This window comes from Stomoxys calcitrans, chromosome 3 (assembly GCF_963082655.1).
Source record: "Stomoxys calcitrans chromosome 3, idStoCalc2.1, whole genome shotgun sequence".
Taxonomy (NCBI): domain Eukaryota; kingdom Metazoa; phylum Arthropoda; class Insecta; order Diptera; family Muscidae; genus Stomoxys; species Stomoxys calcitrans.
In genome coordinates, this window is record NC_081554.1 from 95,566,899 (window position 1) to 95,591,088 (window position 24,190).

General features: G+C 37.3%; 3 protein-coding genes and 1 long non-coding RNA gene across 8 annotated transcripts in view; 2 read left to right on the top strand and 2 right to left on the bottom strand.

Annotated features, from left to right (window-relative positions):
- Positions 1 to 24,190, top strand: part of LOC131995841 (uncharacterized) — a 205,841-nt gene that overhangs the window by 104,352 nt on the left and 77,299 nt on the right. The window lies entirely within an intron of this gene.
- LOC106084863 (metallophosphoesterase 1 homolog) overlaps positions 1 to 24,190 on the bottom strand; it is a 162,895-nt gene that overhangs the window by 25,084 nt on the left and 113,621 nt on the right. The gene's annotated exons all lie outside the window — the stretch shown is intronic.
- On the bottom strand, positions 145 to 2,136 carry LOC106084870 (uncharacterized). Its single transcript, XM_013248810.2, has 3 exons — positions 2,029 to 2,136; positions 1,820 to 1,976; positions 145 to 1,745 (listed from the first exon to the last, which is right to left on the bottom strand). Exons 1-3 carry the CDS (start codon positions 2,104 to 2,106, stop codon positions 1,414 to 1,416), a joined length of 567 nt encoding a protein of 188 aa, XP_013104264.2. The 5' UTR covers positions 2,107 to 2,136; the 3' UTR covers positions 145 to 1,413.
- LOC106084852 (uncharacterized) lies at positions 10,360 to 22,181 on the top strand. Its single transcript, XM_013248783.2, has 3 exons — positions 10,360 to 10,473; positions 10,580 to 10,706; positions 21,937 to 22,181. The coding sequence occupies exons 1-3, from the start codon at positions 10,400 to 10,402 to the stop codon at positions 22,105 to 22,107; spliced, it is 372 nt and encodes a 123-aa protein (XP_013104237.1). The 5' UTR covers positions 10,360 to 10,399; the 3' UTR covers positions 22,108 to 22,181.

The window sequence follows — 24,190 nt, forward strand, 5'->3', positions numbered from 1 at the left end:
AAGCAAAATCGAACACTTTATCGAATGCCGTGATTAGGACCCAGATTTCTATATTTAACCAAATAATTGAAGGAGCAACTAAGACAGTTCTAACAAACGGTGAAATATGATCGAATAACCTTAAAGAAAAAATGAAAAGCACTATTCTAGTTAAAACATGTTTAATCTTTAACATACATATTTGTACCTTAACTTGAAAATTCGCTTGAACTTATGCTTATATCGCATAGCAGGAAACTTACTTCACTTATCAGAACTACGATATTCTGAAAATCTCGGATAAGTGTGAAACGAAATTATTGTATTTTTGGCGTTTCACTTATACGGTTCCGTCTGTACATTTTATTGGGTCCGATACCACGTTTACATTGAAATTTTTATGATTTGGATTTAGGTCCGAAAGGGCCGTAAATCCGGATTAAGTGGCCAATCACAATTTTCATTTAAAATATTTTCAGATTCAGATTAAGTAAAAAAATAAATGATAAAATCAATTAATTTTTTCAAAATGGCACAAATTTCAATCACGATTGTAATAGAAAATATGTTCAGATTCAATTAACAAAATTATTGAATCAATTAATTTTTTAATTGAAAACTTTATAATTGGATGAAAGTCTGGATTCATACAAAAAAATAATTGATTTGATTAATTTTTTTATTTCTTTTTATTTTCAATTACATTTGTAATTGAAAAACCTAGTGTTAAATGCCGACTACTGGTACATGTTGAACTTAGGAGTACATACCAAACATATCGTGTGATAGCAACTTTATTGAGCACTTCCATGGACGTACTCATGTACTGTCATTTGCAATTCGTGTTTCTAAGACATTGGAACTCTTAACTATCAGATCTTAAAATTTTCTGCTGCTTCTCAGCAATTTAAGAATAACCTTGTTCGGTATATTGCAGAAATAGAAATATATATCGGTTTACTGATTTATTTTAAAAGTACTTCAAATTATAGTCAGTCGATTTTGCCATTTTCCTCTAAAACGTAGAATAAGTAGGTATATGGTTTTCAACTGAAGGAATGTTCAATTTACTCAACGAATGTGAAATGTAAGACATCTAACTAGGTCGATATAGCTATTTTAGCATTCTTTGGCTGTTAAGTCTATTTGTACTTTAGTTGAGATTATTTTTTTTTTATGTTTCGCGTGCAAACCACAAGATGTTCCAAGGTTGAAAAGAGTAAAATCCGAGCAGGTTGCAATTTTTTTTTGAGATGGATTTTGAGCAGAATAGTTTTTTAAGTCGAACGATTGACTTTAAAAAAATCACCATCACTGAATATGTTTCATACGTTCTCGCCAAAATTCGAACGAAAGCGTACCACAGGCGACTATGCTAATCTTTACTCCATGGTGGCCTATAATTGGTATATAGTTAAGTTAATTAAATAATTTTTAATGACTTTCGTTCTTCACTGCTGATTCCAAAGCATTTATAACGTCTTCTAATTTATTGCGGTCAAATTGAAAATGCAATTGCTTGCGCTCCTTTCTCTTTGATGCCTCACTACATAGCCGAAAAGAAATAGTTGTCAATGTTCTATAGTTTTGGTCAAAACTACTGTCGCCCAAGATGTGGCGCACGTCCCAGTCGAAGGATTCAACCAATGGACATTCAATTGCATTCTGTTCTCGCATAAGAAAACAAATAACCTCTTCGCGACGGGACAGAAGCACTGCTGGAACAATGGTTTGTAAATCAGGAGGCAACATGGCAACATGCGATTCTAGAAAGGATGAATCGAAATGGAAGATATATATCTATTTTTGTTAGAAACACCCATCGTGGGCGTAAATATACCTTGGTCAGCATAACACATATTACGGTAAAGTTTTGCTATACTACGAGTGGCTAGCAAGAAATCGTCTGGGTTATGGAATCCATATTTGTGACAAAGCCGCATAGTCTGTTGCTCATCTTGATTTCCGATTAGAAAATCTATAGAGTTATTCAAAATCTGAAAGAGTTATGCGATAAGCTAGTGGGTGCCTTCTAATTTCACAACTTACTTCTGTAAGTATTTCCTTATTGTCGATATTTGAAAGAAATTCATAATCCTTCATTTTTTTTACTTTGTGGTAAAACATAAAAAGACATCGGTTGGCAACATTACCTAATTAGTATCGTAACGTAACTTCAAATATGCAACTAGCACGGAGTACATTTATAAGGTAAAATTAAAACACCGTTTACATTGCTTATTAAATTCGGATTTAAGGTTCATGTCAGCTGTTTTTTTTAAGGGAAAACAGATGATCAAACCATTAAATCCGGATTTAAAGAGCAGTGTAAACGGTACAGTAAAGCCAATTAAGAGGTAGCGTCATTAGCCCAACAACTAAAATCCCTTAACGAAACTACCTTGAGTGGCAAATACCGTAAATTGAAATGTCAAAGTGGGTTTCGAAACAAATTTTGTTTTACAACTTATATTCTTCAAATTTGTTTTTTGAACATCTTTTTAAGATTTTAGAAAAAAATCACAGCTGTGTTATCAAAACTTTAACATTTAGATTTACTTCAAAATCAAGACGAAAATAAAATAAAATTGTACTCAGCTATTCGCGTGACCTCACCTTATAAGTGCAACCTGGATCAATACACAGTTATAGCCAGGGTTCACCAACGAAGGGAGGGTTATTTGCCCAGCTGATGGAATTGTCCAATTCCAGAATTGTATCCAAATGCCACTAGAACGTCAAATGCTTGGTTTGGATTTTAACATTTTTTTCACATTTTAATTTGTAATTTACACGTTTATAATCATAAATCTTTTGATCTGATGGCTGCTACACATGCTACAAATAAAAACTAGAATGTCAATTAGGAAGTATCCAGAAATTTGACAGCCTAGTGGGAATTTGCGCCCCAATCGCCACAAGGTTCTATCGTTGATTTCTTTGTTGTTGGGCAATAGAAACAACATTCTTAATTCAACCATGGTTCTGGCGAATTTGGTCGACATATGACCACTTTATCTAAACCGATTTCAGTAAATGCGCACTAAATAATAAAAAGTAACCTCGAAAAACAAAGTCATGTATTCCGTGGTAAATAGAAAATCCTTGTTTTCCATCTAAGTGCCGAAGTCTGCTAGCCGCGGAAGCCGGCAATGACAAAGGACATGCTCCAACGTCTCATCATTCTCCCCGCATGACCTAAAGATGCTATCGCTTGCTGCGCCGATTTTGCATAAGTTAGCTCATAGCCTCATGTATCTTTTTTACTTTCTTTCAGTCATAGCCTCGACTTCTCATGATCCGGATCTCCCCACCGCATCCTGTTTGATGCTTAGCGTCATTAAATTTCGTTTCCGGTACGGACAATATCCTGCAATGGAAACTCAATAAGACTTTAAGACCAAAAACAGAAAGCGCAAATAGACATACCAAAGGCGCAAATAGACATACCATACTGCCAGTGCTATACACAAAACAGCACTGGCAGCATCAACCGTTGGGCGATCGCCGTGCGAAGACCAACAGAGTTTTGCAAAAGATGTTTGTAAAGGGTGATTTTTTTGAGGTTAGGATTTTCATGCATTAGTATTTGACAGATCACGTGGGATTTCAGACATGGTGTCAAAGAGAAAGATGCTCAGTATGCTTTGACATTTCATCATGAATAGACTTACTAACGAGCAACGCTTGCAAATCATTGAATTTTATTACCAAAATCAGTGTTCGGTTCGAAATTTTGACAAATTTTGTTCAGCGATGAGGCTCATTTCTGGTTGAATGGCTACGTAAATAAGCAAAATTGCCGCATTTGGAGTGAAGAGCAACCAGAAGCCGTTCAAGAACTGCCCATGCATCCCGAAAAATGCACTGTTTGGTGTGGTTTGTACGCTGGTGGAATCATTGGACCGTATTTTTTCAAAGATGCTGTTGGACGCAACGTTACGGTGAATGAACACATTTCGAACCGAACACTGATTTTGGTAATAAAATTCAATGATTTGCAAGCGTTGCTCGTTAGTAAGTCTATTCATGATGAAATGTCAAAGCATACTGAGCATCTTTCTCTTTGACACCATGTCTGAAATCCCACGTGATCTGTCAAATACTAATGCATGAAAATCCTAACCTCAAAAAAATCACCCTTTATTTGTTGCTATTGGCAATGTTGGATAGGTTGGATTTGAATAAGGGAAGCAAGATTTGATTTGTTTTCTATTGCTCTTGTGAAGCAAGTCGTCTTAAAAAGACCTGTTCAAATTCAAATGTGTGCTTCACAACCAACTCTAGTTGGAATGGTATGTAAAGCACCATGATCCGTTTGACATCGTCCGCTGATGATATTTCTTGGTCGAAATTGAAATCGCGATACGGATAGCCATTCAAATGCTTCTAGCAACAACACTCTTTTGCTGACTCTTTAAAGGATTTTACGCTATTCTATGAATAGAAAGCATTAAACTATGGTCTAAAGCCGGACAATATCCAACAATGGAATCTTAACGTCATTAATTTTCATTAAAATTAATGATTTCATTAGGATTTTCGTTTTAAATGTAACTGGAATATCGTGGAGGCCACCGTAGCGCAGAGGTTAGCATGTCCGCCTATGACGCCGAACGCCTGGGTTCGAATCCTGGCGAGACCATAAGAAAAAAATTTTTAGCGGTGGTTTTCCCCTCCTAATGCTGGCAACATTTGTGAGGTACTATGCCATGTAAAACTTCTCTCCAAAGAGCTGTCGCACTGCGGCACGCCGTTCGGACTCGGCTATAAAAAGGAGACCCCTTATCATTGAGCTTAAATTTGAATCGGACTGCACTCATTGATATGTGAGAAGTTTGCCCCTGTTCCTTAGTGGAATGTTCATGGGCAAAATTTGCAATTTGGAATATCGTAGCCATATAGGTTACTGCAGGCTTATTGATTTTTTACCAGTAGTATTTACCATCGCACAGTGGGCCAAATGGCAAAAAAATTGGAAATAAGTCTACAACTTTTTATCTGTTGATTTTAGCCATACAAAATGTTCTAGACATTTGTAGAGGAGGACATAGGCTTTCAGAAAAGTGCTGTTGTTGGTCCATATCTTTAATACAGGGTGAGCTACAGGGTGTCAAAGTTGACCACTTTTGACTTCTCCAAGCTTCTGGGGGCCATAACTTTTGATCTACTCAACCGATTTACATGATTTAGGACTCTAGAGAAAGAGCTTGACAAGATCTAAAAAACTTATGCATAAAGTACCATGCCATCGTGTACTGTTAAGGAGTTATGAATTGTTTAATTTTAAAATATGAAAATTTGGCCTTGGTTTTTTTCAGTGTTTTTTAAATAACTCCGTCAATTTTAAAGCTATAAACTTCATACTTCACACAAATTATGCCAGCATATGTGTGCATAAAATACAAAAGGAATCACGTGAATATCTTTGGCGGTTTAAAAATGGCATCGTTTTCAATATGAAAAATATTTTTTTTGTCAAAAAATTGCAAAATTTTTCAAAAAAGATACTCCCATTTCCTTTAAGTTTTCGCAAACTTTGGCCGTCAAAGCATTATCATTTCTTTCCATTTTCACAAAGTCGAGGTATTAAGAAAAGTTTTAAGTGCTAATTTGGCTAATTTCGATATCAAACAACACCGTTATCTTAAGACCAAAATGGCCAATTTTTTTACTAAACTTCAAAAGTTTCTCACTGGAAAAAAAGTTCCACGGGGATTTTTTCGCTTTTTTTGAACTTAAATGAAAGCTTAAAATGTTCCCAACATTTTAAGGTATGTCTCGCCATATCCTAGCCATAAATGAGATCGTAGCGATCAAAATACTGAATAAAGTCAATTTTCAAGTAGTGCTATATTCATTGCTAAAAAACAAGTATTACGTCACATTTTATTGCAAAGATGTTAAATAAACTTTTATTTGGTAACACTTCTTCTACAAAACACAAAAAGAATCATGGAAATATCTCTATTCTATTCCATTTTATGGAACCGGCAATAAAAAAGTCAATTTTTCAAAAAAGTCGAATTTCCCAAATTTTGTTTTTGTTGTCCTAATTGCACATGACACACTATAGCCATATTTACGCAACATACCTTATCGTAAAGGAAATTTTCATACCTTTCCAACAATGTATAAAACATTTCTCAACTCGGATTCTATCTACTCTAAAATTCATTTACACTTCATTAAACTCTATATAAAAATGTCTATTTGTGAAATGGAACCTTATATGGGGCCTACACTAAAACATTGATAGATTTGCCCAGGGTTTACAATACAAATGTGTTAGAATAAAAAAAGGTCTCCTGCCAAAGTTTAAAAAAATTGGAATAAAAATATGTGTTTTAGAGCGAAAACACTTCGCATCGGCGTGCGTTTATATGTATATTAGCTACTCCCAAAATAAAAAAGCATTTTAGTTTTGTATTATTTGATTTTATTCTCTACCAAATAATCTAAGGTATCAAAATTTAAAAGCTCTTTAATTTGAATGGCATCGGGATCGTCCTTATCTATATCGTCACATATTTTTGGTAGCCATTTAGTTCTGATGCTGTATAGTACCGGATCAGACGATAACAATAAATATTGAAGTAAATCATAATTTTGGTTAAATTTGGTGCTCTTTCGGGTATTGAAAAGCCGGAACTGTTTAACATCTCTATTACGGGATTCCTGAGCTTCTTCTGTAAGTTCTCCTAACGGAAGTATGTTGTATTCCACAATTTCCTTGCCATGATGTAAGACTTTATGTACTGTCGGTGTTAAAGCTTTCCACGAATATAAATCAGATAAAATGTTTTTTGTGTCATTACTATAAGCTTCAAATTTGGTTGAATTTATCATCTTTTTGCTATTGATTACAGCCAAAATCACTTTGAATCGTCTTAGCAAGTGTTCATCAAGACCGGTTATTTTAGATGTCGATACGGGGTCCTCAAAAAACCGCCTTGCCGAGTTGCCATCATTTGTGCTTCCGTATCCGTAAAGAGGTTTATCTATTATAAGTCCCTTTTGTTTAAACTCCAACTGGATTCGATTCTTCTCTTCCTGCCTCATTTTGTGAAGATCTTGGTTGTTTCTAGCAGAGACATCGCGGTTTCCAGGGCTAGTCCGATATTTAAGGTCATACGATAAATGCAAACAATACTCCATGAATCGAATTCTACAGTGCAGGGGCGAAATACCGAAATTGAGCGCATTTTCGTTTACTAAATTTTCATCAGACTTGTCCTCGAATTGCCCATTCTTCTTGCCACAAATATTGCATCTCCAATTGGACATAACGCCAGTTAATGCGTTTGCCACCTTTCCATCGATCATAGTGAGTTGTAGTTGAAACGAAACTTTTATATTTCTTCCCAATTGGTTTATAACAATCATGGGTAATGCAGCAATTTCTTCCTTTATTTCGTTCACCAAAGATCGTGTTGTGTTCCGGTCTTCCTTTGTATACTCAAACCGAATTGGGCGACATAAATATTTTGACCCAGGTGTTCTATTTATCCATATATCTTGAAATGCATTTTCTTTCGATGATGAAGATTGGTCCTTGTACAATCTCATTCTCAATGGTACTAATGATGCCATGAAAATTGATGCGAAGTTGGCATCTATTTCTGTTTGTTGCTTATATTCGGAAAATCCAGATGATCCATCACAACCCCATTTGCTGATCAAAACCACTTCGGAATTATTACATGTGTTCAACTGTTCTTCAGTAAAATTAGAAATAATTCTAACAGCTGTATTTTCAACAAGATCAGCAAGTTTCACTCTTGCTTTTAATTCGTCCACGTATATATTTGATGGCACCATTTTCGTCCTGGTGTTGTACAATTTATGTTTTGAGGGTAAACAACCCCATCCTTTTTCACGAAGAGCCTTCCTCATTGTTGAGTATTTGTTTCTTGAGAGGCCTAGGTTCAAAATCAGGGCCAGTGCATCTTGTGAATTCTGTAGTCGATTTTGGAGTTGGAATACTTTCTACCATTCTCTTTACCCTTTTCGGAGATGCTAATGGTAAAACATCGACAATTCGTCCAACATTTTTTGGTTGTGTTTTTAACAATGCTGTTTTGAACGTATCTTTTATTAAATTTGGCGGATGTGCCGCCAATAGTTCCTCTTGTTTTTTCTTTTTGGTTTTCTCCGTAACTTCGTCGTATGCTTTGCTAGGCCGGCCGGGAATCAGCGGTTTAATTTCAATAAGTAGATCCGATTTCAGCCACTTCTCATACATTTTGAAAAACTTGATTTTTGCGAATGAACATTCTGGCAACCTTCTCTCAAATGATTTGTAGAATTTTTCAAGTTTGTCTAAAGCGTCTTTATTTAGCCTTATTCCATATATGTGGTCCAAAGTGTAAACAAGTTCCTTAAATGACTCCGTGTATGATTTGGAATCATTTTTGATGTCCCATACAATTTTCGAAAGAGTGGAATACTTCAGTATGACTTCCATAACTTATAAATGTCCTTTACGCCTCTACAAAATATAATGAAGAAAATTTGGATTTTGTTCAAATATTTATGCAATATATTCACAATTAATGACCCATTTCAGGTATCAGACGCAATCGTAAAAAGGGGTCCAAAGTGCCTCTTTTTACTTACTCTTCTATAATTATTTACCTGGACTCGAATTTGGTTAAAAAAAATGACAATGAATTTTTTATGGGTAGGTTTTTTCACATTCATTGATACGGTGGATTTCCTGGGAATTCGACATAGCGAAACAGGTAACATTTGTCTGCATCAAATCTTAACACAAATATATATATATATGCAGGTATATTTCTAGGTTACTTTTTATTCAAAAATCATCAGCTTACATTAAAAATAGATGTAGGTACTATACAAACGCACGCCGATGCGAAGTGTTTTCGCTCTAAAACACATATTTTTATTCCAATTTTTTTAAACTTTGGCAGGAGACCTTTTTTTATTCTAACACATTTGTATTGTAAACCCTGGGCAAATCTATCAATGTTTTAGTGTAGGCCCCATATAAGGTTCCATTTCACAAATAGACATTTTTATATAGAGTTTAATGAAGTGTAAATGAATTTTAGAGTAGATAGAATCCGAGTTGAGAAATGTTTTATACATTGTTGGAAAGGTATGAAAATTTCCTTTACGATAAGGTATGTTGCGTAAATATGGCTATAGTGTGTCATGTGCAATTAGGACAACAAAAACAAAATTTGGGAAATTCGACTTTTTTGAAAAATTGACTTTTTTATTGCCGGTTCCATAAAATGGAATAGAATAGAGATATTTCCATGATTCTTTTTGTGTTTTGTAGAAGAAGTGTTACCAAATAAAAGTTTATTTAACATCTTTGCAATAAAATGTGACGTAATACTTGTTTTTTAGCAATGAATATAGCACTACTTGAAAATTGACTTTTTTCAGTATTTTGATCGCTACGATCTCATTTATGGCTAGGATATGGCGAGACATACCTTAAAATGTTGGGAACATTTTAAGCTTTCATTTAAGTTCAAAAAAAGCGAAAAAATCCCCGTGGAACTTTTTTTCCAGTGAGAAACTTTTGAAGTTTAGTAAAAAAATTGGCCATTTTGGTCTTAAGATAACGGTGTTGTTTGATATCGAAATTAGCCAAATTAGCACTTAAAACTTTTCTTAATACCTCGACTTTGTGAAAATGGAAAGAAATGATAATGCTTTGACGGCCAAAGTTTGCGAAAACTTAAAGGAAATGGGAGTATCTTTTTTGAAAAATTTTGCAATTTTTTGACAAAAAAAATATTTTTCATATTGAAAACGATGCCATTTTTAAACCGCCAAAGATATTCACGTGATTCCTTTTGTATTTTATGCACACATATGCTGGCATAATTTGTGTGAAGTATGAAGTTTATAGCTTTAAAATTGACGGAGTTATTTAAAAAACACTGAAAAAAACCAAGGCCAAATTTTCATATTTTAAAATTAAACAATTCATAACTCCTTAACAGTACACGATGGCATGGTACTTTATGCATAAGTTTTTTAGATCTTGTCAAGCTCTTTCTCTAGAGTCCTAAATCATGTAAATCGGTTGAGTAGATCAAAAGTTATGGCCCCCAGAAGCTTGGAGAAGTCAAAAGTGGTCAACTTTGACACCCTGTAGCTCACCCTGTATTAAAGATATGGACCAACAACAGCACTTTTCTGAAAGCCTATGTCCTCCTCTACAAATGTCTAGAACATTTTGTATGGCTAAAATCAACAGATAAAAAGTTGTAGACTTATTTCCAATTTTTTTGCCATTTGGCCCACTGTGCATCGTTTGAAAGGACATCATACATGGAAACGGGAGGGAGTCAAAAGCATGCACCTGCTGCTTGGCAACATGGTTACATGGCAACAACTAGTTTATTTGTAAACTTAATTCCATTGAAAGTTGAAGATGGATTTATTAAAAGAAATTAACGATAAATTTTTAGCTTTGGAAGCTGAAATAGATTCCAAGCTTGAGTCAGTGTAAGTAAAATTATATATTGGCAAAAAATAATTTGTTCCCTTATAAATACATACATAGCCTAATGTCAAATTATTAATTTTGGTTTTTGTTTGTTATGTACCGAAGGAAACGAGAAGAGGATAAATGGGAAAGGAATAATGCGATGTGCATGGAAAAGAAGGCCCAACAAGATCAAGCTCTGAAAATTCTAACTTACGAACAAGCTTTGGTTAGAAACTCGAACTTACTAAAGGTAAATTAATGTAATATAATGATCTCCGATTTGGCATTTATTGTTCATTTATGGGATATATTGAACAGTGAATTGAACATAATGAAATACGGCGATAAAAATTCCATCTCGGCTTCAATAGAATATTTTAGAACTTCTTACGAAGTCTTAAGACAAAGAACTGCGGTATAAAAAGTGAAAAAAGTTGGGCCAAAATTTAAGAATTTTCCTTATTCTTAGGATTTTAGCAATGAAAACGAGCGGCAGTCTGCCATCAGACTCACTCAGACGTTTTCGTCCATTGTGATACCACAGGAACAGAAGAAACAAGATGCCTTCTAGTTTCTACCGTTGAACCATCCAGATCGCTTTAAAAAGCCCAATAACTTGCAAATGTTCACATCTGCTAAATCAGACATAGAAATGAGAACCTAAAGTGGAACTCCATCTGACTGCTAGTGCGGGACACACACACAGAAGACGTTCTGTAATCTCTTCTTCTTCTCCGATGTCCCCACAGCTTTTGCAAAAGTCGTTGCTGGCAACCTTCAGTCTGTCAGCATTTTTTCCGATTATGCAGTAACCTCTCATTACGGACACAATGGCTGAGACGTTTGTTCTAGCCAATGACAGCAAAGCAGTAGACCTCTTCAAGTCTAGATTAGGCCACATAGTTTTGGAATGCTCACAGCCCTCTCTTTGTGACCATCTATCATTCGTTGTCCTTCGGGCCTGGTCCTGAAAACTTAGCTTACATGTCGCTAAAGGCATACCCACAGATTCCAGTATCCCAGGAATGTGTAGGGTAGTTCCTAGTCTCACAAGCTCGTCCGCTTTACATTTCTGTGGCATCCAGAACAGATGAATTTTGAACAGTTCAGCCATCTCGTTGAGAGAATACGTTCTCCAGGGATTTAATGGCTGCCTGGCTCTCTGAGAAGATATTTATGCCAATCGTCGTAATGACATTATAGCCATTCCACCACTTACTTAAACTTTCCCCTAACCACAATTGCCACGTCATCAGCATACGCGACCACTTTTACGCCCTTTTCTTCCAGAGACAATAATATATTGTTAATGGCTATATTCCAAAGTAGAGGAGACAGTACACCTCCACAGATCCCAACCCCGCCGTAATGCATCTTTTAGTAAGTAAGTTATTAATAAACTTTCTTACGGTAGAATTGATGCCTAGAAACTCCAACTCCTTCATGATTGACATCGGTTTTACAGTATTAAAAGCACCTTCAATGTCAAGAAATGCTACCATTGTATATTCCTTGTCAGCGAGAGAACCCTCTATGTAGCCGACTAGGTCGTGAAGGTCTGTTTCGGTGGATTTGTCTTTACTATACGCATGCAGCATCTTTTAAAATAAAGATGCTTTCTTTAAATGTAATAACCCATTACTAACGGACATGACCATCCGTTTCAAATTTTGATCGCTGATTGCTTGTTATTTTTTATTTATTTAGCATCTTAGTCTAAAAATATTAAACACTTAAATACCCTCCTATTTTTATACCCACCACCGAAGGATGGGGGTATATTCATTTTGTCATTCCGTTTGCAACACATCGAAATATCCATTTCCGACCCTATAAAGTATATATATTCTTGATCAGCGTGAAAATCTAAGACGATCTAGACATGTCCGTCCGTCTGTCCGTCTGTCTGTTGAAATCACGCTACAGTCTTTAAAAATTGAGATATTGAGCTGAAATTTTGCACAGATTCTTTTTTTGTCCATAAGCAGGTTAAGTTCAAAGATGGGCTATATCGGACTATATCTTGATATAGCCCCCATATAGACCGATCCGCCGATTTAGGGTCTTAGGCCCATAAAAGCCACATTTATTATCCGATTTTGCTGAAATTTGGGACAGTGAGTTGCCGTTGGGCCCTTCGACATCCTTCGTCAATTTGGCTCAGATCGGTCCAAATTTGGATATAGCTGCCATATAAACCGATCCTCAGATTTAGGGTCTTAGGCCCATAAAAGCCACATTTTATATCCGATTTGGATGAAATTTGGCACAGTGAGTTGTGTTAGGCCCTTCAACATTCTTCGTCAATTTGGCCCAGATCGGTCTAAATTTGGATATAGCTGCCATATAGACCGATCCTCCCATTTATGGTCTTACGCCCATAAAAGCCACATTTATTATCCGATTTTGCTGAAATTTGGGACAGTGAGTTGCGTTGAGCCCTTCGACATCCTTCGTCAATTTGGTCCAGATCGGTCCAAATTTGGATATAGCTGCCATATAGACCGATCCTCCGATTTATGGTCTTAGGCCCATAAAAGCCACATTTATTATCCGATTTTGCTGAAATTTGGGACAGTGATTTGCCTTAGATATCTTTCTTCTATTTGGCCCTGATCGGTTCAGATTTGGATATAGATGCCATATAGACCGATCTCTCGATTTAAGCTTTTGGGCTCATAAAAAGCTCATTTATTGTCCGATGTAGCCGAAATTTGGGACAATGACTTGTGTTGGGCCCTTCGATATTTGTCTTCAATTTGGCTCAGATCGGTCCAGATTTGGATATAGCTGCCATATAGACCGATCTCTCGGTTGAACAATGACTTGTAGTTATAAGCATTTGGTCTAAATCGGATGATATCTATAGAGCTGCTATGGGGCTTAAGGTATGCATTTTTCACTGGATTTTGACGAAATGTGGTTCACATATATGCCCGAGGTGGTGGGTATCCAAAGTTCGGCCCGGCCGAACTTAACGCCTTCTTACTTGTTTATGTTATTATGCGTCTTTAACTACGATTTACCGTTGTCTTGTCCTAAGGTCAATATCCTAACTTTCAACGATATTTTGACCTTCATTTTAGATTCTTGTCTTTAAAAAGACCCAAAATTAAGGATTTATTAACCTACCATTAAAAATAAAAAATTCTCAATACAAAGGAAAATATTTTTCACCAAAGGGAATGGTTCCTTAAAAAGTTGAAAAATTGATTACCTATAAATTAAGTTTGCTAATCTTTGGCTCGAATCTTTAAAATTAGGACAAATATTTTTCGGTGTAGTTTTATTGTGAACATAATGGTTTTCCATTAAGTTTTAACATTGATTTCGGGCTAATTTTTGTCCACTTTACATTAGGCCGTATATCATAAAACAGTCTTTAACCTCGTTTACACTGCTCATTAAATCCGAATTTAAGGCTCTCGTCAGCTGATTTTATAAAGGGAAAATAGATGGTGGAGCCATTTAATCCGGATTTAAAGACCAGTGTAAACGAGGTTTTTCATTATGAGAGGCCTATTCGTTTAGGAATGGCAAACCAAACTGAGCATACATCATGTGACACCTGTCTTAAACAACAACTCCAAAAGATGGCCAGATTTAATAAAACCCATAGTACGAAAAAAAAAACAATGTGGCGAGATTAAAAAAACCACACGTTTAAAAAACACACGTGCACTCATAGAAAAAAGTTTGCTGAAAATAGCAGACACTGTCTGCTGAATATTAGTAGTTAATTTTGCTGCAATTGTAGCAGTAGTTCTGCTATTGCACCAGTAGTTCTGCAATTTTAGAGCGCCAGGCTGACTGCTGAAAAGTCTGTTGTTTGCTGAAAATGACTGCTGCTTAATTATGAAGGGGATGTTAGAAGAAACAAGTAAGAACGTGTTAAGTTCGGCCGGGCCGAATCTTATATACCCTCCACCATGGAACGCATTTGTCGAGTTCTTGAATAAGAACTGTTATGCTATTGGAGCTATATCAAGTTATAGTCCGATTCGGACCATAAATGAATGTTGAACATTGCAGAAGTCATAGTGTGATATTTCAGTTCATTCGGATTTCTTCCAAATCGGATGAGGATTGCGCCCTCTAGAGGCTCAGGAACTCTAGATCCCAGATCGGTTTATATGGCAGCTATACCAGGCTATGTACCGATTTGCGCCATACTTACCACTGATATCAAAAATTATAACAAAACACCTCATGCAAAATTTCAGTCAAATCTCGTCCTATGGTGCGCTCTATTGAAATTGCGCGCTCTATTGGCTCAAGAAGTCAAGACACAAGATCGGTTTATATGGCAGCTATATCCAAACATGGACCGATTTGGCCCATTTACAATTCCAACCGCTCTATTGGCTCAAGAAGTCAAGACACAAGATCGGTTTATATGGCAGCTATATCAAAACATGGACCGATTTGGCCCATTTACAATTCCAACCGCTCTATTGGCTCAAGAAGTCAAGACATAAGATCGGTTTATATAGCAGCTATATCAAAACATCGACCGATTTGGCCCATTTACAATTCCAACCGACCTACACTAATAAGAAGTATTTCAAGCGGCTAGCTTTACTCCTTCGAAAGTTAGCGTGCTTTCGACAGACAGAGGGACGGACGGACATGGCTAGATCGACTTAAAATTACATGACGATCAAGAATATATGTACTTTATGGGGTCTCAGACGCATATTTCGAGGTGTTACAAACAGAATGACGAAATTAGTATACCCCCATCCTATGGTGGAGGGTATAAAAATTGCCTTTCCTTTATGAGCCTCTCTTCATTTTCATGGATACCGTCTGTAAAAAGTATAATGAACAAAATAATTTATATATATAATAAAGTGAATGGTAATAAATACCAATCTTAGCATTTTGCTAAGATTGGAGAAGAAGCGCAAAAGATCGATGCGCTTGGCCATTTTTTCTACGTTCGGCTAGGAAGATAAATTTTCTATAATGGCCAATTAAAGTAATATACTCATCCCAGTCCATATTTTGATGTAGCTACCATATAGATCGATCTCCAGATTAAACATCTTAAGCCTCTAAATTGCGAATAAATAGAATATGGTCCATATCGGTACAACTTTAGGTGTAGGTCCCATATCAACGTGCCTCCAATTTTCAGTATTTTTGCTCTGTAACCCTTGTGTTCCTTTTGGTTTTATAGAGGAAGTGATAAAGAATAAAAGTTCGTTACTCATAATTGCAATAAAATGTGATGTAATACCTGGGTTTTAACATTCAGAACAAGTAAAAGCGTGCTAAGTTCGGCCGGGCCGAATCTTATATACCCTCCACCATGGATCGCATATGTCGAGTTCTTTTCCCGGCATCTCTTCTTAGGCAAAAAAAGGATACAAGAAAAGATTTGCTCTGCTATTAGAGCGATATCAAGATATGGTCCGGTTTGGACCACAATTAAATTATATGTTGGAGACCTGTGTAAAATATCAGCCAATTCGAATAAGAATTGAGATCGATTTATATGGGAGCTATATCATGCTATAAACCGATTCAGACCATAATAAACACGTATGTTAATGGTCATGAGAGAATCCGTCGTACAAAATTTCAGGCAAATCGGATAATAATTGCGACCTCTAGAGGCTCAAGAAGACAAGACCCAAGATCGGTTTATATGACAGCTATATCAGGTTATGAACCGATTTGAACCATACTTGGCACAGTTGTTGGATATCGTAACAAAACACGTCGTGCAAAATTTCATTCCAATCGGATAAGAATTGCGCACTCTAGAGGCTCAAGAAGTCAAGACCCAAGATCGGTTTATATGGCAGCTGTATCAGGTTATGGACCGATTTGAACCATACTTGGCACAGTTGTTGGATGTCATAAAAAAACACGTCGTGCAAAATTTCATTCCAATCGGATAAGAATTGCGCACTCTAGAGGCTCAAGAAGTCAAGACCCAAGATCGGTTTATATGGCAGCTATATCAGTTTATGGACCGATTTGAACCATACTTATCACAGTTGTTGGATGTCATAACAAAACACGTCGTGCAAAATTTCATCCCAATCGGATAAGAATTGCGCACTCTAGAGGCTCAAGAAGTCAAGACCCAAGATCGGTTTATATGGCAGCTACATCAAAACATGGACCGATATGGCCCATTTACAATACCAACCGACCTACACTAATAAGAAGTATTTGTGCAAAATTTCAAGCGCCTAGCTTAACTCCTTCGGAAGTTAGCGTGCTTTCGACAGACAGACGGACGGACGGACAGACGGACGGACATGGCTAGATCGACATAAAATTTCACGACGATCAAGAATATATATACTTTATGGGGTCTCAGACGAATATTTCGAGTAGTTACAAACAGAATGACGAAATTAGTATACCCCCCATCTTATGGTGGAGGGTATAAAAATACTAGTTGAAAGTCGACATGGATATATAGACCATTTCAAGTTTTAATACATATACAAAAAAGGGGGAAAAAAGCGGGAATTTAGAAACTTTTGAAATTTAGTAAAAAATATAAGCAATTTCAGCTTTAAGATGGCGGGGTGGTTTGATTTAAAAATGCGCCAATTTTGCATTTAAAAATTTTCTTAATGCCTTACTTTACTTGCTAGTGTTCCAAGCGCCTCGATCTTCAGCGCTCATTTTATAATCTCTGACAACAAGTTTCGAGGTGTATCCCACCACTTGATCTTTCCATCGGGCTTTTGGCCTTCCCGGTTTCCAAAGGCTTCTTTGCTGGAGCTTCTTCATACATACAGACAATATGACCTAGACAACGCAGCCGTTGTATTTTGATACTTGTAACTATCTTATCGTCGTCATACAGCTCGTCGTTCATGCGTCGCCTATATTCTCCATTAACGCAAACTGGTCCATATATTTTACAAAAATCTTTCTCTGAAATACTTCAAGCACTGCCTCATATGCCTTCACAAGTACCCATGCCTCAGAACCATATAACAACACGGGTAGTATCAGTGCCCTTGTTTCTTAACTGCTTACTTAATCCAGAGTAGAACCTGTTTTGCCAGTATTATTCTTCGCTTAATCTCAAAACTGATGTCAATCGTTTTGGTTACGGCGATGTCGAGGTAGATAAAGTTGCTGACAATCTCAAAGTTCGGATTCCGAACTTTCTCCAATTCGTTTATCTCCCCGGCTGCACAAGGCGTTTTGGGAGTTGAAACCAGGCCCATTTTCACTAACTTTTCGATCAAAGGCTGCAGTTACTACTTCCGGTGACCAAAAACAACCCCCAAAGAGGACAAATTTACTACAATAGTAATATGACACTCTTTCTCTGACCATCGCTACATTAGGTTTAGAATAGCACGGCCAGCGCCGAATCCGATAAGCTTTCGGAATAAGTTGAAAACCAACTGGACAAAATTCGGAAGGCTATTCAGAAGAAGACTTGGGCAAGATAATTTGGATTGTCCAAGCATAGAAGAGATTGACGAAAATGTCAACAGGATTACGACTGCACTGGTGGGATCCTTCGAAGATAGTTGTCCTCTTCGGGAAAGGAAATCAGCCCAAGAAAAACCCTGGGTGACCGGGGAGATTCGCAATATTGGGAAAGAGGTCCGCAGACTTTTTAACAGAGCACGTCGTAAAAAAGCGGAAGTTTATTGGGATGTGTATTACACACGGCTCAATACAAGAATACAATAAAATTACGTGCCTCCTGGAAGCTTTTCTGCGAACAGGTCGATAGCGTTGATGACGCCCCCAAGATAAAAAATTTCTCTCAAAAACCCATGTCCACACTGAAAATTTAGTAGACGATATGGCAGTGAGAGCAGAGACAATGGAGAACATGTTGAGGCTTTTGATGAAAACCCATTTTCCACAGGATACGGCGGGACTTACGGAGACACCAGAATCTTGGAATAATGACGTTGAAAGAAGGTTTATAATAAAGGAATTTGTGGTGAAGGAATCCTTGATGAGCTTCAAACCATTTAAGTCACCCGGACTTGATGGAATATTTCCGGCGGCAGACTATCTGGCGCCTCGTGTGGCCAAAATTTTCACAGCGTGCCTAGAACTTTCATATACTTCGAAAGCCTGGCAGAAGGCATGGGTGGTGTGTATACCTAAGCCCGTCAAGGTAAGTTATGCGACACCAAAGGCCTACAGACCCATAAGCCTTCGTCCTTTCTACTCAAAACCATGAAACGTATTGTGGACACCATGGTAAAGAGTAGGACAACCAGCGAACTGCTCAAATAGAGCAAAAGCATGCCTATGTCAAGGGAAGGTCGGTGGAGACTGCCCTGCACGAGGTTGTGCATAAAATAAAAGAATCGTTCGATGCCAAAACGTACACTCTGGCGGTTGGACCCGGTCCTGGATAAACCATATGCTAAGGAACAGGTGGATAAATTGTGTGTCCAATGGCATAAATATAAGGGAGAAAGTGGCACAAGGCACGCGACAAGGGGACATTTTATCGCCACTACTATGGGTGACCACCATAAATGACCTATTACAGATACTGACTGAGGAGGGATTTGAACCCGACGATGTTATAATACTTCTAAGAGGTAGGGATCCGAACGAGCTATGCAGAATGGCCGAAAGGGTCTTGCATATGGCATATGACTGGGCTAGACCCAGAGGTCTCAATGTTAACCCAGAGAAGACTGAAATATGTCTGTTCACGAGGAAGACGAAGGTGGGCCAATTTAACGCACCACGTTTCATCAATAAGACGATTTCGATATCTGACAAGGTCAAATACTTAGGTGTGATCTTGGACAAGAAACTGAATTGGAAGTGTCACATTCAGGAGCGTACTGAGAAGGCTCACAGATGTTGGGCACTATGTAGATGGGCCGTAGGCCCGAAATGGAGCCTGAATCCTAGGAAAGTCCACTGGCTCTACAGGAGCGTGATTAGACGAATACTTACTTACGCCTCAGTAGTTTGGTGGACTGCTATGGAGAAAAAGTGCAACATAAGGACCATACAACAGGTTCAGAGAACATGTTGTCTTGGAATAGGCGGAGCGATGAGCACCACGCTCACTAGGGCACTGGAGACTATTCTAGCTATCCGACCCATTGACATACAGATTAAGTGTGAGGCAGCCACTTCGGCTATGAGACTTAAGGCGATGGGAGAATGGGTTGAGGATGGGAGCAGTTCATACCATAGCGGTATAATCGAAGCGACAATAAGAAACCCGGAAGGAGGGAAGAGGTTTCCGATCTGATACCTGAGATTAACTTTGAAGTCGAGTGCGAGGCACTGCTGCCATCGGCACAGTCTTGGATTGACGGAACCCTAGTATTGCCATTTGGAAGATCATGTTGCCCGGATGGATTAAAGCTAGAGGATAGTGTGGGACTGGGGGTCTACATTGAGAACCAAGGGACTGAGACCTGTTTTATACTGCCTGACCATAATACTATCCTGCAGGCGGCAAGTGGTGTGGTGCTAACGCGAGGAGGTCTAGTGTGAACATCTTTACCGACAGTAAATTTGACATTAGGGCAATAACAACCAGGACGGTAAGGTCACGAACAGTCTTGCAGTGTAAGAAGCGGATTACCGCCTTCTCTGAGGCTGGGAAAATCCGCATCGTTTGGGTACCGGGCCATAACGGAGTAAGGGGAAATGAAAGGGCAGACGATTAGGCGGTGAAGGCCAGAGGACTGCCATCAATAAACTTGGTTAACCCGAAGCCTTTCGGGTCGACGCAGTCCGAGTTAAGGGAGTGAGCGACGACTGCGCATGAAACTTTGTGGAACAGCGAACAGATTGGTAGGACGGCGAAAATCCTATGGGGGGATTCAGATCGTGAGAAGACGAGGCTATTACTGAAAGGAAGTATGAAGGAGGTCAGTATAGCTATTGGTATCATAACGGGATACATAGAACTTCGAGCTCACTTATGTAAAATCGGTGCGGCAAGTGTTAGCATGTGTAGGGCATGCGGGGAAGATGATGAGACGTTGGAGCATTTCCTTTGGTGTAGACACAATTCCAGACATGAACCATCTTAGGGGAGTGGTAATGAAAACAATTAAGGATTTTTTAAGTAGCACGAAATTCCTAACATAAAACTTTCTTTTTGATGTTACTTTATAGTTTTTAGAGCGCACAACAAGCCGTTTACTGGCTTGGTGTATGTCCATAGTGACATGGGGCGGATTAATATTACACCCTCTTTCCAACCTAACCTATCCAATTTTCACCGGATTGTGACGAAAGGGGGTTTACATATATGTCCGAGGTGGTGGGTATCCAAAGTTCGGCCAGGCCGATCTTAATGCCTTTTTACTTCTTTTGTTTTCATTTTAGACATTCTATGCGACAAATCAAAACTCCGGTTAATATAATTAAAACTGGAAATATCCATGGTTTTTGCATCAGATAAATATCCAAAATGGCTAGAAGAGTGGTAAAAACGCGTCAAAGGACAAAGATAATAGTTCAACTTTATAATATGTTTTAGATAATTTATTTATGAATGCGAATGGAAAGTGAAGTGAAGTGAAGTTAATAAGCAATCAAATTTGTACTTTTAGCTTGACTAAAACTTATTAATAATAATTCACTTCTTTGATTAAGCGAAAATTTTCTACTTGTAAAACAATTACATATGTTTGTATATAAAATAACAAATTTCTAAACTAATAATAATTTTAAAATGCAGTTTATTACTCAATATATATTAGCTGTGGGTAAAATATTCCTGGGAACTAGTAGTTTCTAATACCTAATGCAAATAAAATCTAACTTTTATTTATTCTCCTTTACCTCATATGTTGAAATTAATTATCAGTATACAGGAAAAAAGGAATAATTTTTAAGACAGAAATACCTTTTAATAAATTAAGGGTTATCATATGACAAACTTTATGAAATTGGTATTGAAAAGAGATTTCTATTATTAAAAATTTAAGCACATAAGAATTTTTCTTATAATTATGTTCATAAATTTGCTGAAATTGAGTATAATTTTAATTTCCTTCAAGTTCAGATATTTCAAATTTCTTGAAATTTTTAGTCAGATTTTAGTCCACTCTCATATACCCTAAAAATTGAGTAAACCAAACGGGAGAGAAAAAATCTTTCCGCTGAATCATGACTAAGTTAACTACCATTTAGTTTAATTTTCATTACATTGGGGGGTTACTTTTTTGAGTGTACGACACTGTCCATAGGGTAATTGCATAGAAAAATTAATTGGTAATGCCATTAGCTATCAAAACATCACAATTCATTCTTGCAATTTTTAACAATTCGGTGATATGAAAACCAACTATATATCTTTAAAAATTAAATAACCTTGTTAATATACTAACGGTCTAGACCACTAACTTTTTTCATTTTTAAGTGGTCTTGGCCGTTTGAAATGACAAATGTTATACCGAATACAATCATGTGTACTAGGTTTTGTCTACATTAATTTTATCATTTTGCAAAAAACTAATTTTTACTTTTTTTTTTCAAAACAGTCGTTGGAGATGACAAAAGCTCGTTTACGTTCTCGTTCCACATATTCACCAGTTGAACAAATTTTGGAAAAGACATTAACCAACTATAAAATAGACTTGCAAACTTCCCAACAAGAAGAAGGTATTCATCGAAGATTAACGGAAAATATTTATGATACCGTGGGAGCATGATGAAAATATTAACAAATTTACATATATTAATATATATTAAAAACAAAAAAAAAAAAACAATACTATAATAAATATTTGCCTTCATTGTTATAATTTATTTCTTTGTATTTATTTTTATTAATATTTAATTTTTGTTTGTGTAGTTTTTATTGAAAAAACCTCATTTCTACGCTAATTTTCGAGTGAGTAAAGCTAGGAGCTCGAAATTTTACAAAAATATTTCTTATTAGTGTGTAGTCAAAATGAGTCTACGTTGCCTTGAAGGTCCCATATAAACCTATCTTTAGATTTTTTGAGCCTCCAGAGGTGCAATTTTTAGCCGGTTTGATTGAAACTACGCACGGGGTCGAGAGACGTGGCCGATTTTGCATTTCAAAAATGGTGCTTGAGCTCTAAACTCAACGAAATTTTTTTATGCAGCAGCAATTATTCTATAGCAAATTTTGTTTGGGAAAGCAGGCATGGCTGTTTTTTACCAAACATTCGGTTAAAATATTCGGAAATGCTTTTTTTTTTGATTTCCAAACTGTATATTTTTTTATTAAATAACCAGATGCGAACACTTTTTGCGGCAAAGTCGCTGTAAATTTTGTCACGAATCATGCATAAAAACTAAAATCGAACCACTAATGCATTCGTAAATTGCAAATACGAAGCGTCTTTCGGCCAAAGTTTCAACAATTAAAAAATAAAATGTGTGCATCACCGAAGACAGTGGAGATATTGTATACCTCAAGGATTTTTTTTAAGGGATTTTCGAGCACTATTCAGCAAAATCGGGGCAAAAATAAAGCTTTGGCAGCCCGAACAATTTTTCGAAATGTCGAGGTGATCAACTTAGGAGCCTGCCAAGAGGAGCCTGGAGCACTTAGGGCCTTGCAGTAACCATCCCAAATTTCAAAGAATTATCTCTATCCGTTCTCAAATTGATTTTCTCCAACTGTGCGATACCACAGGAACAGGATAAGGAAGATAACTTCTAGTTCCTACCATTGAACCATTCAGAGCGCTTTAAAAAACCCAATAACTTGTGAATGTTCCATCCGCTAAATCAGACAAGTTCTCAAAGAAATGAGAACCTAAAATGGAGCATCTTCTGACTGCTAGTGCAGAACATACATACAGCAGATGATCCATAGTCTCTTCTTCCTCGACGTCCCCACAGCTTCTGCAAAAGTCGTTTTCCCATCAGACCTGTCATGACGGACACAATGACTGAGACGTTTGTAATAGCCAGCAAAGCGGTAGACCTCTTCAAATCTAGATTAGGCCACATAGTTTTGGAATGCTCGCAACCACCTCTTTGTGACCATATATCTAGTGTCGCAATCTCGTTTGCTCTATAATTCCCTTTGATATCTCTGTTGTCCGGCACCCAGAAGATATGAATTTTTATTTGTTCAGCCACCTCGTTGAGAGACCTGCTGCATTTGAGGGCAGGGCGGTTATAGAGTTCAGAATTAGGTGCCCTATTGATAAAATGGCTGCCTGGCTGTCTGAAAATATATTTATGCCAATCGTCTTCATAACGTTATATCTCAGCCATCCCAGCCATAATTGCAATGATCTCCGCTTGATATGCCCGTGGATGCCGCTCTTAGCCTCACAGCAGTGGTCGCAGAAATTTGGCCAGCCACAATATTCAGAAGCACTAGCTGTAGAATTAAATTCAGTGCAACAGATAATGTCGTTTTCAGAGCGGCTGTGATGCACAAACAAGCCATCCCTTAAATCCGGCTGAGTATTGAACAGTAGGTGGACTTTTAAAGCGCCGTCCACCAGACCACAACACCATATAGTATTATAGGTTAAACTCCAACTTTTGTCAATGGCTCACTTGCAGGTGTACAGGAAAGAATTGTCTTCCTTGACCTTTCCAAAATATTTGATTTGAAGTTCAATTTCCTATCCATAGTATTCTACGCTTTCAGTAAATCGAACATTGACCCCTCCCAAGAAGACAGATGGTAACTTGTATCTTCTGCTGAAAAGATTTACGCCTAGACCGCATTCGATAACCCACTTCGCTGTCGTGCGTAGGGCTTCCTGAAGTATGTCTCTAAGAGCACCGGGAAACTTTCCC